Raw genomic sequence first — 14,982 nt, forward strand, 5'->3', positions numbered from 1 at the left:
AGACATGTCAAGCACAAGGCCTGCACCCTGGGCTGTAAAGCCCATGAAGTGCAGATGAGTCCAAGCGCTGATAGGTCGGCCCTCCAAGCAGCAGGCACAGGTAGAGGCATGGGGGTGAGGCATGTGATCTGACCCTCTGGATGCATTGGGCAGCCGCTTGCCCACTCCGTCCCCTCATCTGTCTTTGCTTGCCCACGGCCACGATGGGGTGGTGCTGCTACCGCGAGGTAAGGCAAGTGGTGGGGTGGAGGTGGCCTGGCTGCAGAGCTCTGAGATATGTAAGTGCGGAGTGCATAGGGCAGGTCTGGGGCTGGACTTGGGCAGGAATGGGGAGGGGAGTCCAAGATGCCTCTTGGGGATGGGGGTTTCCCACCCTTCCTGTTTGCCAGGGCTGTCAGGTAGGGTGGTGGGCAGGTGGCTTATCTCATGTGTGTGGTGGATCTGGAGGAAAAGGTTGGATGGTGGGGGCTGAGCGCTCAGGGACCGTGGCATGGCGCCACCCCTGCCTCACCTCCTGTCTCATCTTCTGGAGGCAGCAGCGGATCTGCCGGACATGTTGTGTAGCCACCTGCCCCATCGTGACCACGGGCAAGCAAAGACAAACTGTAGGATGGAGTGGGTGGGCAGCCACCCAGCACATTCGGTGGGTCAGATCTCATGGCCCCCCCACACCTCTACCTCCGCCTACTGCTTGGAGAGCCTGCCTGGCAGTCGCAGTGCTTGGACTCCCCTGCACTGTATGGGCTTCACACCCCAGAGCACACCAATAATATTATTTATATATATATATATATGGAAATGAGCACCGGCCCCTATAGTTGGAAATCACTAGCACGCATGTGCGGGGGAACCTTTACCTTTATAATTATATATTAATATTGTTATTTTATAATTCAATATGTTCCTCATGTGTTGCAATGGATGTCTGGCTGACAATCTTAACTGGGGTTTATTTTGGGGGTAAGGTTTATATTACGAGCATCTTGAAAAATCATGCTAGCGCTTATTTTCTGGTTGGGTCTTGTTGGAAGCTGGCTGGGAAATTTACAAATGGTGATCATGTGACTATGGGGATGCTACAAAGGTTGTAAATGTGAGGACCAGTCACTTTTTTCAGTATTGTTATAATTTAAATGGTTGGTAAATAAATGGTCGTAAATTGAGAATTACCTGTAACTATTTAAATATGATTTACAGTGCTGGATACCAAGCTATTTCAGAATACTTCTGTTGTCCAATATTGTAAGATAAATATATCAAACGGGAGAGAGAAAGAAAGAATCTAAAAACAAGATTATATTCAGCATAGAAATAATTTTCATTCTGGCCGAGATAGATGACACATTTACATCACAACCTAGGTTCCTAAAGTATTGTTTTCCTGTACTTTTCCTCTACTTTTATGTTTTTATTATTCAGAATTACTTGTTTTTGATTTTAGACATTTTAACTTTTACATTATCAAATATCTGAGTTCAAAAGTTTATTTTATTTGAAAAGCCAGTTCTAATGGTCTGTGCAGCTAAGCCTACTATATTTTTGGAAGATACATTATTGGTAGCAGAAAGCCAATTGCAGTGGTCATGGCTGACTTCATTATGGAAGACAGTGAATTGTTTTAGGCAGAATACATCTCTTTGCAGGCAGTATAATAAGCTGTTTACTAAGCCAAGTACATTTTGCTTTTGAATCTTTTTAACTCTTTTGAATTCTATTACTACAATGTGGTAGAAGATGCAGCTTCATTTAAATAAATAGGGGTTGTTTTCAGCTTGAAAGCACACAAGGTATCTTTTAAAAGTGCTTAATAATGATGGGAAACAGGATTATTGTAAAAATATTTGCATGTTAAAAATTGCTAAAAAATGTTGAAATCCAGTCATTTCCATTTACCAAAGAAGGAACGTTGCTGGTGGACCATATTTCCCCTTCTTTTTACATCCTCCTGATGCCCATTCCCCTTCATGGATTACTGCCTTGTCGTGGCGAAGAGGCTTGCGTAATTCAATGAAGCTATGAGCTATGCCGTGCAGGGCCACCCAAGACGGAAAGGTCATAGCAGAGAGTTCTGACAAAATGTGATCCACTGGAGAAGGAAATGGCAAACCACTCCAGTATCTTTGCCATGAAAACCCTATGGACAGTACCAAAAGGCAAAACGATATAACGCTGGAAGATGAGCCCCTCAGGTCGGAAGGCATCCAATATGCTACTGGGGAAGAGCAGAGGGCTAGTACTAGTAGCACCAGAAAGAATGAAGTGACTGGGCCAAAGCCGAAAGGACGCTTAGCTGTGGATATGTCTGGTGGTGAAAGGAAAGTCTGATGCTGTAAAGATTTTTTCTCCATAGGAACCTGGAATGTAAGATCCATGAATCAAGGAAAGCTGGACGTGGTCAAACAAGAGATGACAAGACTAAACATTGACATCTTAGGTATCAGCGAACTAAAATGGACAGGAATGGGTGAATTTAATTCAGATGACCATCAGGTATACTACTACAGGCAAGAATCCCTCAGAAGAAATGGAGTAGCCTTCATAGTCAATAAAAAAATAGGAAAAGCAATACTGGGATACAATCCTCAAAATGACAGAATGATCTCAGTTCGAATCCAAGGCAAACCATTCAATATCACAGTAGTCCAAGTCTATGCCCCAACCACTGGTGCTGAAGAGGATGAAATTGACCGGTTCTATGAAGCCCTACAGCACCTTATAGAACTAACACCCAAAAATGATGTCCTTATCATCATGGGGGATTGGAATGCTAAAGTAGGAAGCCAAAAGATAACTGGAATAACAGGCAAGTTTGGCCTTGGAGTGCAAAATGAAGCAGGGCACAGGCTGATAGAATTTTGTCAAGAGAATACGATGGTCATAGCAAACACTCTTTTCCAATAACCCAAGAGACGGCTTTACACATGGACATCACCAGACAGTCAACACAGAAATCAGATTGACTATATGCTCTGCAGCCAAAGATGGAGAAGCTCTATACAGTCAGTAAAAACAAGACCAGGAGCTGACTGTGGCTCAGACCATGAGCTTCTTGTTGCAAAGTTTAGGCTTAAATTAAAGAAAGTAGGGAAAAGCGCTAGGCCAGTCAGGTATGAATTAAATCATATCCCTGTTCAATATACAGTAGAGGTGACAAATAGATTTAAGGAATTAGATCTGATAGACAGAGTGCCTGAAGAACTATGGGCAGAGGTTCGCAACATTGTACAAGAGGTAGCAACCAAAACCATCCCAAAGAAAAAGAAATGCAAGAAAGCAAAATGGCTGTCTGAGGAAGCTTTGCAAATAGCTGAGGAAAGGAGGGAAGCAAAAGGCAAGGGAGAAAAAGAAAGATACGCCCAATTAAATGCAGAATTCCAAAGAATAGCTAGAAGAGATAAGAATGCCTTCTTAAATGAACAATGCAAAGAAATAGAAGAAAACAATAGAATAGGGAGGACCAGAGATCTTTTCAAGAAAATTGGAGAAATGAAGGGAACGTTTAATGCAAAAATGGGCATGATAAAGGACCAAAATGGCAGGGACCTAACAGAGGCAGAAGAAATTAAGAAGAGATGGCAAAATTACACAGAACTATACAAGAATGAGCTTAACGTCCCTGATAATCACAATGAGGTGGTCACTGACCTCGAGCCAGACATCCTAGAATGTGAAGTGAAGTGGGCCTTAGAAAAGCTGAGCAACAAAAAAGCTAGTGGAGGTGACAGTATTCCAGCTGAGCTATTCAAAATCTTAAAAGATGATGCAGTAAAAGTGCTACACTCAATTTGCCAGCAAATTTGGAAAACTCAACAGTGGCCACAGGATTGGAAAAGATCATTTTACATTCCAATTCCAAAGAAAGGCAGTGCCAAAGAATGTTCAAACTATCGCACCATTGCACTCATTTCTCATGCTAGTAAAGTTATGTTTAAAATTCTACAAGCTAGACTCCAGAAGTATGTGGATCGAGAACTACCAGAGGTACAGGCAGGATTTCGAAGAGGCAGAGGAACTAGAGATCAAATTGCTAACATATGCTGGATCATGGAGAAAGCTAGAGAGTTCCAGAAAAACATCTACTTCTGCTTCATTGACTATGCTAAAGCCTTTCATTGTGTGGATCATAACAAACTGTGGCAAGTTCTTAAAGAGATGGGCATACCAGACCAACTTATTTGTCTCTTGAGAAATCTATATGCAGGCCAAGGAACAACAGTGAGAACTGGATACGGAACCACTGATTGGTTCAAAATTGGGAAAGGAGTCCGGCAAGGCTGTATACTGTCGCCTTGCCTATTTAACTTATATGCAGAGCACATCATGAGAAAGGCAGGGCTAGATGAATCAAAAGTTGGAATTAAGATTGCCGGAAGAAACATCAACAACCTAAGATATGCAGATGGTACCACTCTAATGGCAGAAAGTGAAGAAGAACTAAAGAGCCTCTTGTTGCGGGTGAAGAAGGAGAGTGCAAAGGTTGGGTTGAAAAGTTGGTAGTGACAGATTTTATTTTCCTGGGCTCCAAGATCACTGCAGATGGGGACTGTAGCCAAGAAATTAAAAGATGCTTGCTCCTTGGGAGGAAAGCCATGGCAAATCTAGACAGCACACTAAAAAGCAGAGACATCACCCTGTCAACAAAAGTGCGTATAGTCAAGGCTATGGTCTTCCCAGTTGGAATGTATGGCAGTGAAAGCTGGACCATAAGAAAGGCTGAGTGCCAAAGAATTGAAGCCTTTGAACTATGGTGCTGGAGAAGACTCCTGCGACTTCCGTGGACTGCAAGGTGATCAAACCGGTCAGTCCTAGAGGAGATCAACCCTGACTGCTCTTTAGAAGGCCAGATCCTGAAGCTAAAACTCAAATACTTTGGCCACCTAATGAGAAGGAAGGACTCACTGGAGAAGAGCCTAATGCTGGGAAAGATTGAGGGCAAAAGAAGAAAGGGATGACAGAGAATGAGGTGGCTGGATGGAGTCACTGAAGCAGTAGGCGTGAGCCTAGATGGACTCCAGAAGATGGTAGAGGACAGGAAGGCCTGGAGGAATATTGTCCATAGGGTCACGATGGGTCGGACACGACTTCGCAACTAACAACAACAACAACGATGCCCATTAGATTTGCGTTAGGGGTCGATGAAAGCTTCACTTTTCCCTTAAATATGCTATCTTGAATACAATGAAGCTATTTCGAATAGCAGTTTGTGAAGAGTTTATATGAATCTTAAATTGAGACAAGATTGGTACTAAGAGTTTTGCATCTAAATGTTATAAGAGTGCCATCTAGTGACTAGTTCTGCTAACTTTTACACCTAATTGAAACCAGTATTCCTTTTCCTAGTGTATATCCCCATACCCATAGTAAGAATTTATTTTTGATTTAATTTGATTTGATTTCTATAGCTGCCCATCTCAATGAGTGACTGTAGGCAGTGTATATCATAAATACAATGATATCACTAACACTACATACCTTGACTTTTCTCTGGAGTTCAAAATGGCTTATGTGATAGTTTTTAATGTTACTTCTACAATGACAATCCTGCGCAGATTGAGACAGTGTAATCTATTGAACTCCATGGTTGAATGGGAGTTTGAGCCAGAAACTTCTCAGTCCAACCAGGTATCATTATATCTATAAAAAAGTCTGGTTTAAAAAACAACAAAGAATTCAAGAACAGTAGCTTTAAATGAAATCTGGGGGATAAATAATTGTGTTCTTTGATAGGTCATTCTCTGTAAACTCCCTTAATTATTTGTGGACGTGGAAGAAGTTCGAAAGCTAATAATGCTTTGGACCTGGAGCTTTTCATACGTTTGGAATTCCTCACCTGAGAACCAGCTGTGGAGATTTGCAGAATGAGAAACCAACACTGGCATGGATTCTCAAGTCATGTTCCTCCTTCTGAGGTTCAGGTTCTGAAATTGGAATGAGAAGGGAGTCTGAGAAACATTATCTCAGGGACCATAACATTTTTCCCAAGGAGAAAGCCAGCTAATAAATTCCTTTAATATCCAATCAATACATCCCTTTGTATTCCCTGACTTTCTTTTATACAGGTAGTCCTTGACTTACAACCATTCATTTAGTGACCATTCAAAGTTACAGCAGCACTGAAAAAAGTGGCATGACTTTTTTCACACTTAACAAACATTGCAGCATTTCCATATGATCGGAGTTTGATTGCTTGGCAACTGATGTATGTTTATGGTGGTTGCAATGTCTCAGGTCTTAATCCAAACTCAAATGAGTGGCTTTTTCATTGTTTTTTTTTATGTGGTTGGTGATTTTTCAGGAAAAAATACTGAGGGAAAGGGGCATAAAAAAAACCATTAAAATGGCAGTTGTGACTGCATGATCAAAGTCTGCCCTCTTTATATGCATCATGAAATATAAAAAGGGAACGAACGTGTGTGGTCATGCCTTCCATCTTGACATCTTTTACCGTCTCCCAAAGCCTCTCTTTGAGGCTTTCACAAAGACCTTCTTTACTTTGAAAGTGTTGAATTCAGCCTAACTGCATGATATATTCTGATATAGCTCTCAAAAATATACATTTATGGAAAATATTCTAGAAGCCATCTTTTTGCTGCAAAACAGAAAATAAAAAACACTTCCCTTGTCCTCCCAACACACAAAAACTATTTTAGAGTTGGTTTATTCTGAAAAGAGGTTAGAAATTAAAAATGCACATTTTATTGTTTTTGGTAAAAGCAAGGCAGCCTTTCTTGGCTATAATGGGTTCTGTTTGAATAGGATGCTTATGTGTTTTATCATTGATCTCTCTTATGCTAATGTCATCCTGTAGTCTGTCAGTGCAACTTGAATGATTTATTTGGTCTTTCTTGTAATCAGTAGAGTGAGAAGGTGATATTTAATGTGAAGCTGCTGCAGAGATTGAAAAAAAGCTGAAGGTTTTATTTTATGCCACAGCCCCAGAAAACTGTTCCCAACATGCACTTGGGCCTATTGTTTTAACAACCCGCCTCACCCCTTGGAATTTGCTGCTGCTTTCAAGATTAATGACTTTTGAATGCAGCATTTGCAGAGAGCAAGGGTGAAGTTTAACTTTGCAGAACTGCATTGCTGTCTGAATGAATCAGAAAAAGAACACTATATATCTTCCTGTAAGGTTACAAAGAAGGAATGGCAGATGGAAACCAAGACCACACCTCCATTTGGCAGCAGTGCAGATAAATCTATTCCAAATGACTTTTTAAATTTAGTTCTGGAAAGGAATATCTGAAATCTCATTCTTCATTTGCAACAAATCTTGGCCTCTTCAAAAAACAAAATGACATATAATAGTATAATCACTTGTATAAAGCTATAGACAATTGTATGTTTCTACATTAAAATAAATAAAATTATATTTATTTTAAAAATAGATTAGTTTGTTACTCTGTTGAACTATTAAAAAGTAAAGGATCCAAATTTTCAAGAAGGCAAAATTTTATTCCTTGCTGGTTAGTTGGGTTTTGGTAATTATATTTTAGATCTTTTTTGTAGAAAGGTAATAGTATAGATATATATTATAAGAGAAGATGTAATTTCTTATATTGTGTAGTTAAATGTGTTGGATCCTAGATGTAGATATGCAAAGGGTAAAATAAACCTAATGTATTAGCTGGTTCTGAATCTTATTGAAGATATTTAATACATGTAATGCAAAGGAAAAAGCTATTGCAGATCTGTACAAAATAAATACTTGGTCTATATACAAATAATGAAAAGGCAGTTCCTTTTTACAATGATCTCTTCATAATTAATATGATCACTGAAAATTGAGTGATAATTTTATAATCTTTTTAGTGCAGACTTAAATTAGAAATTTATAGCTAAATTAGATAACTGCCAGAGATAAGAAATAACTTTCTTTTCTAAGTAACTAAAGAGCAGGTACACATTAATATATCCTGCATGGTTTAGATTTTTTAAAAAGAACCATGGGGGAAAGAATAAAATGTTTTTTGTCTCAACTGACAGAAGTAATTAATAGATTCCCCAAAACGTATTGATCACAATAAACTCTGGGTCATATGAATGCTATTGCTTTTACTTAAGTGATAATAAATGACTACAAGGAAGGAAGGAAGGAAGGAAGGAAGGAAGGAAGGAAGGAAGGAAGGAAGGAGAGAGAGGTAATGCTAAGAAATTATCAGAACAAAATCTTGTTAAAGTAATAGATACTACCTTTGGACATGGTGGCAGTAACGGCCTGTAGTACAGCCACAGGAGTGGAATTTTGTGGCTTTCTTCTTGAAGTACTAGCAAAAGAGATAGCTAATGCCAGAAGTAATGGGGGATTACCAAGGAGAAATAGTCATTTCATTGAATTCTCAGCAGCTGTCACTAATTATAGGCAATACACTAAGTTGTATCAATAAGACTTTTCATACTCACAGCTCTGGATAAAGTAGTGACATTTTAATCACAGAATGTGACATTGGTTTTACTGTGGCATTTGACTTTTGAAAGAAGAAACAAGAATTTTCAAAGTGCATATTCTCTGGAATAGGCAGAACTTTTGTCCTGCTCTCAGAAATTATCTGGGTTTATAAGCCATGATGCCATTCTTTCAAAATATGTTGCATTTATAATACAGTGTCTTTTTCTCTTTTTTCAGGATGGAGTTTCAGCATGGGATCCGCCTATCAGTTCCACAGTTGGCGAGTGTTTGTTATAATGTGTGCCCTACCTTGTGTTTCTGCTGTGGTGGCACTAACTTTCATGCCAGAAAGTCCAAGGTTCTTGCTTGAGGTAAAATATTTACATTTCTTCAAAATGTTGAGCTTACCTGGGTCTTAATATCAACCTCAGATCAATTATTTAAATAACAAAAAAAAAATCAGGCCAAGCATTTTCAGTGGGGACTGGACATCTTTGAAGTTCTCTCTCTGGAAAATGTTATTTGTCTCTTTCTCTTTGACAGATTTAATAAAAGAAATTTATGGCTGCTTTTGTTATCATGAAATTTTATTCTAATCTTATTTGGTGAACTGTCCTGAAAAAAATGAATGTATTGCTGAAGATCTAAACATATTATGAAGCAATGTTCACTATAAATATTACTTTATAATATTACAATAACTGAGGTGATTTAAGACTATTACTGTAGATGCCAAATATATTCCACAATATGCCACTGAGTGAGATAGAAAAATATGCCAAAATATTTCTTTAAATGCAGATGTATTTTGAGTGTGGAAAGAGTAAATACAGATTGCTTTATCAACAACTTGCATTTTCATAATTGTTCCTGAAATTTTTAAATGTTTTCATGTCCTTAGACTGGAAAACATGATGAAGCTTGGATGATTCTCAAACAAATTCATGATACAAATATGCGAGCTCGTGGCCAACCTGAAAAAGTTTTCACAGTGCGTATTTTTATACAAGTATACCTCACTAGTGGAAAATTAGTTGTAATTTAGGTTGGAAAATTTATCAATAGAAACCATATATTCTTTTTGAAGAAAATAATACCATGAAGAGTATCTACAGTGATTATTCACATAGATCTTGAAGATATATTTTTGTTTAAGGACATTTCTTGATCCAGTTGTTACTGGGGTCCAGATAGCCTTGATAAAATTATCTGGCTATAATTCTTAATTCTTGCAGCCCCGGGGCTGCAGCGTATTCTTTTCCCAGTTTCTCTATGCTCACACACAAATACGCATGTACCCTGCACCTTTTTATCCCAGCCTCCCTGAATTCGTACCACACTGCAACACCCCCCCTTCCTCAACTCACACATAACCTGCACTGGGCCTCCCCCACCACTCTGCAGCAGCCCTGCACTCCTTATCTGGATCTCCCTCTGCTTTTGGCTTAGCAACTCATGCATCGCAACCTGGACTGCCAGAATTGCTGTCACTAAGTCATGTGGTCATGTGAATTGCACTTTATGACCTCATCGCTTAGTAGTGGAAATTCTGGTCCCAGTTGTTATCATAAGTTAACGACTGTCAGGCACAAGTAGCCAGATCCACATATGAAAGGTTCGAGTTGATTATTTTATTTTGTTCTACCTAATGTACAGGAAACTTCCAGACTGCTTGCCTTCCCTTGGGAACAACAGATAAGATTCCATGAAACTTAAAGGGGGTCAGCTTTATGTCTCTTCTGGCTGTGGAAAGACTCAAGGCTAGTTCCCCACCTGACCTCTTCTCCCTGCCTGGCTGGAATTTTCCCAATAATAAATGCCTAAAAATGTTCTTTTTTAATGTATTGTTATATTTAATAGGGACTGTGTAGTTGCTTATTTTTCATATTGGCTATCTCATTTTTGAAGGATATTATACAAAAATCATAACAAAATTAAAAACTGATATTCTCATATGAATTTATTTCCTTCATTCATTAAAAATATGTTTTTAAAGAGCTGCAACCAACCATTTTTATAGTTTTTAAAAGCTCTACAGATAAGCCGATTGCTCTAATAATACCGCAAAATATCCGTTTCTGAAGAACCTGCACTTTCATATTCTCCTGTTCAGTTGACCTTCCATGCAAATCGTACTTCTCTTTCTTTCTCAAGAGATGGGAACTAGCCAAGGTTAGATGTTTTAATTTATAAACATACAACTTGAAGCTGTTTATCCCCTTTTAAATAAGGCTGTTAACTTTCTTCAACTGTCAAATGTTTTTGTTTCTCAAGTAGAGAATAAAACTCTCTTCTTGTGTTCTCCATAGGTTAATAGGATCAAAACACCAAAACAGATAGATGAGCTTATAGAAATAGCAAGTGACACAGGCACCTGGTATAAGAGATGCTATGTCAGAGTGCGCACAGAACTGGATAGTGTAAGTAACACAGTCTCTATAATATTATTTATATTTAAATGCAAACCGGCCTAGAGAATGTAGAGAAATTAAACATTTACCATTATTATCATGCTTAAATGAGTCAGCGTTAAAGTTAGTAAAATAGATTAAAACAACTTCTTATGCTTTTAATTTTCCCCCAAATTAAATATTCTGTGATTCCACATTTCTTTAGAGATTTTCCAGATAGTGGCACCTTATTTATTGTATTGCTTTATCCTTCCCCTTCTCCCAAAAGTTGGTGATATGTTCTCAGTTAATTTTTGTGAAATAGATTAGGCTGAGAGATAATGGCTTGTCAGAATCATTCAATAATCCATAAAGAAAAAGGTTGCAGTGGGTTCACCCATGTCCGTTTCATTAAGGTAAAGGTAAAGGTGTGCTAGTCATTTCCGACTCTAGGGGCCAGTGCTCATCTCCGTTTCAAAGCCGAAGAGCCAGCGCTTGTCCGAGGACGTCTCCGTGGTCATGTGGCCGGCATGACTAGATGTCAAAGGCGCACAGAACGCTGTTACCTTCCCACCGTAGTGGTCCCTTTTTTTCTACTTGCATTTTTTACGTGCTTTCGAACTGCTAGGTTGGCAAAAGCTGGGACAAGTAACAGGCGCTCACTCTGCTACGCGGCACTCGGGATTTGACCTGCCAAACTGCCGACCTTCTGATCGACAAGCTCAGCGTCCTAATCCACTGAGCCACTGCGTGCATGCTAACTAAATTTGGCAAGAATGGCTTCCATATATACTATATACATCATGCAACAAGGCAAATAGAAACGCAGGCTATGGTTTCTAAAGTTTATAAATGCTATCAATCATCTGGTGTACAAAAAAGGGGGGGAGTGAGAGCTCAAACACTTATCTTTACTCTTTAGTAGTTCTTTTCCCTTTTCCTTTTTGTTTCTTTCCTTTTAATATTTATAAATAATAATACTGTGGAGATTTTGGGACTAAATTCGAGGAGATATACTTTTTTTGATAAAGATAACTCAATATATTTGGTCTGGTCATTTTTTTATTAATGCTAAAGCATTGTATAATTTCAGAAATTTTCTTTGTCCAGTTATTGTACCTACAGAATAAAGCCACCAAAATGGAGTATACTGAACTTTCGAGGGAAAAGTTGGTTTCTTTTGTCCAAGGCATTCTTAAATTTGCCAAAGTTTACATAATATATATAGCCCTTGTACATTACATTGGTGGACCATAATTGGTGTGGTACAGTTGCATTCCTGGGGCTTGACTTCTAAAGCTTAATTCAGAAAACTAAACTAAAAGTAAAATAATGTCTGCATTGATAATTAAAAGCATCATCTAGAGTCCTCTATCAAAATAACAATAATGTGGATACTTTGAGTAGGTAAAGATGATAGAGGTCCCTAGTGAAAAAACGACACCCATATGTGATGGCCTGCTTCTACTTTTATGCAGGCTGGGAAATCTGTAATCTCCAGTACTCAAGTTTCAGGTGAAAGATGTTAGACCCCTATGCCTATTGATGGCATAGTAGCATTTTCTTCAGGATCCTGAAGCAATGCGACCTGTTTAACTTTCTGTGATGCTTATTCTAAAGTTTGCTTGCATTTTTCCATTTAGGTTTAAATGAAATTTTAGAAACAAATCCAGTTTTTATTATTTCCTCACAGATTTGGTTAACGTTTAAGAGGTGTTTTACATATCCAGTCAAGGACAATACAATTAAGCTTGCAGTAGTATGGTTTACTCTTTCTTTTGGGTAAGGTTGATAAGAAATATATAAATTTTGTAATTGTAATTTGTAATTTTGTAATTGTATTACATTAACTTTGTTGCAAATTCATACTCATCCACGCGTGGTGCAATAGACTGGATGGATGTACTACATTCACTCTGTGAAGAAAGATTCAAACAAGTTAAACATGCTGAATTGCCATATGCCAGTTAGTAGGATTTTTCTTTATTATTTTCTAACCTAGAGACCTCTCCCATTATATATTTCCTGTGAAGTAGCCATGCTAGTTTCATTCAATTTCCACAATACTAGTGTATTATATTATCAAATTATTGTCATCTTGGATTACTCCAAATCTTTTTTGAAATTGAAGAAAATAAGTCTTTGAAAAGCATAAAATTACATTTAAACACGGCATACAATAGAAATACTCTTCTTTTTTTTAAGAGGTACAATTTAATATATGCAGTAATACTGCTAGTGATTGGGCTATTTCCAAAGGATCTGTATCTTTGCATTCCTTTACTGTTACCTTTCCAGTCAGTGACATGGATACGTAAAACAATAAACTTTTTATTCTTTTATAAATTTTTTAAACTGCTATTTTTTCATTCTTTAATTTTTTATATTGATACAAACATTTTTATTTAAAAAACCCCTCTGCACTGACTTAATATTTAAACATAAACCAACACGTACTCTTTTTTCCAGTCTCCAGTCCAGTCAACACCATTTTATAAATGTTCTCTATTTTTTAGGTCTACTTTTTAACCACTTGCATTAACTGAATAATAGCTCTTACACATGGTTGTTCTGTAAAATATATTTGAAAAATGGTTGTTAAAAACAATTTAACAACTCATTAAAAGGTGATTGCTTAGATTAATGGCTTTTTCCCTATCCACATGATTCTAAAATTGAAAATAATTATAGCAAATATATTGTACACTCACAATTTCAATACAAAATGCAACTCTATAAATATTTCTAGAAAAATCAGGTAAATTGGTAGGACTGGAAAAGTTCAGAAAAGGACAACCAAAATGATCAGAACAGCTAAAACTATCTCCTGTCAGAAAGAAATAATACAGAGATTGTTTTTTTAAAAAGCAGAGAAAGGGGAAACATGATAGAGACCTATAAAAGTATGCTTCCTGTGAGCAAATGGAAAACACCTTCTTCTTTCAGAATCTATGCCATTTGTTTTCTTAGAACATAGTGAAGACATAAAGTGACTTTGAAAGGAGATGAGACATCCATGGAAGATTAAGGGAATGTCTACTAGTGTTGAGGCTCTAGGTCATTTACAGGATCAGAAATAATACTATTTACCAGATCCTCAAGAGTATTTGTGGGAAATTGACTAAATTAGAATAGGTTTTTGGTTGAACAATCCTGGTACAGTTTTATGTGTGACTTTCAGTCAGAAGACAATGATTAAATACTACAAATCTACAAATATGCTACTCTTACTCCTCTCAGAAACAACAAAGCAATGAAAGTCCTTTCAATCAATGCACTTCGAAAACCTGTTTTAAAATGCTTTGCATGTGCCAATTACTAAAATTACAAAATAATAATTGCAAGCTACTTATAGTAATACAAGCTGGGGACAAAAACAAAAAAGAAATTGGACATATTGTCCCTTTTCCTCTAAATGTATGATCTCCAATTTCTACTTATTTTAAGGATTCAGCATTGCTAATTTTTGTTTCTTTTTTCTTAAACCATATTAAAAATTTCAAGTATGAGACCCTTAGCATAATCTACATGCATAAGTTCTGTTTTAGAGCTTGTTGGCATTGTCTTTCTCTTCTTATTCCCACCTCTCACCCCTCATGCTGCGTTCTATATCTAGTCATGACTTCACCTTCATTTTTCTATAAGTTTATGCAATTAGCTTATTTTCACTAATCATAGTTAAGATTAGCACATATGACACAATAAATAATGTTCATTTTAGATGTACATAGCAACACCATATCGTACTATAATTTTTGCAGCGAGGGGGAATTTAGAAATCCGGGAAAGCTATGCATGTTCTTGTTATATCTGTATGCAGTTGGAACATTGTAAAATACTTTTTTCATCAGTATATATTGAACACAACGCTGCATTATAATTCATTGTTGTGTCATGTATTTCTCTTGAATGCTGAAATTACATAAATTGCTTTTATAGGTACTATGGATTGTCTGTCTGGTTTCCAGATGTCATTAAAAATCTACAAGCAGATGAATATGCCAGAAGAGGGAGGAATTTTAGCAATAAGAGGATCGTGGACTTTGATTTCAACTTTACTCTGGAAAATCAGATCCATTTTAATGGGACATTCATCAATGACAGGTTGAGAAAAATAAATCTATTTCTAAAATGATTTGCTGAGTGTGCATTCTGCCTTTCCTTTAATGAGTTCAACTTACAAAGACCTCTTTCCTTAGTACT

General features: G+C 37.4%; 1 protein-coding gene across 1 annotated transcript in view; it reads left to right on the forward strand.

Moving 5' to 3' along the window:
- Positions 1 to 14,982, forward strand: part of SV2C (synaptic vesicle glycoprotein 2C) — a 72,809-nt gene that overhangs the window by 43,070 nt on the left and 14,757 nt on the right. Inside the window, exons 5-9 of the mRNA XM_083354751.1 lie at positions 8,627 to 8,760; positions 9,291 to 9,380; positions 10,699 to 10,809; positions 12,473 to 12,561; positions 14,719 to 14,883. Of these exons, the coding sequence (XP_083210877.1) occupies positions 8,627 to 8,760; positions 9,291 to 9,380; positions 10,699 to 10,809; positions 12,473 to 12,561; positions 14,719 to 14,883 (589 nt within the window). The remainder of the gene's footprint in view (positions 1 to 8,626; positions 8,761 to 9,290; positions 9,381 to 10,698; positions 10,810 to 12,472; positions 12,562 to 14,718; positions 14,884 to 14,982) is intronic.

This window comes from Vipera ursinii (genome assembly GCF_947247035.1).
Source record: "Vipera ursinii genome assembly, chromosome: 2".
Taxonomy (NCBI): domain Eukaryota; kingdom Metazoa; phylum Chordata; class Lepidosauria; order Squamata; family Viperidae; genus Vipera; species Vipera ursinii.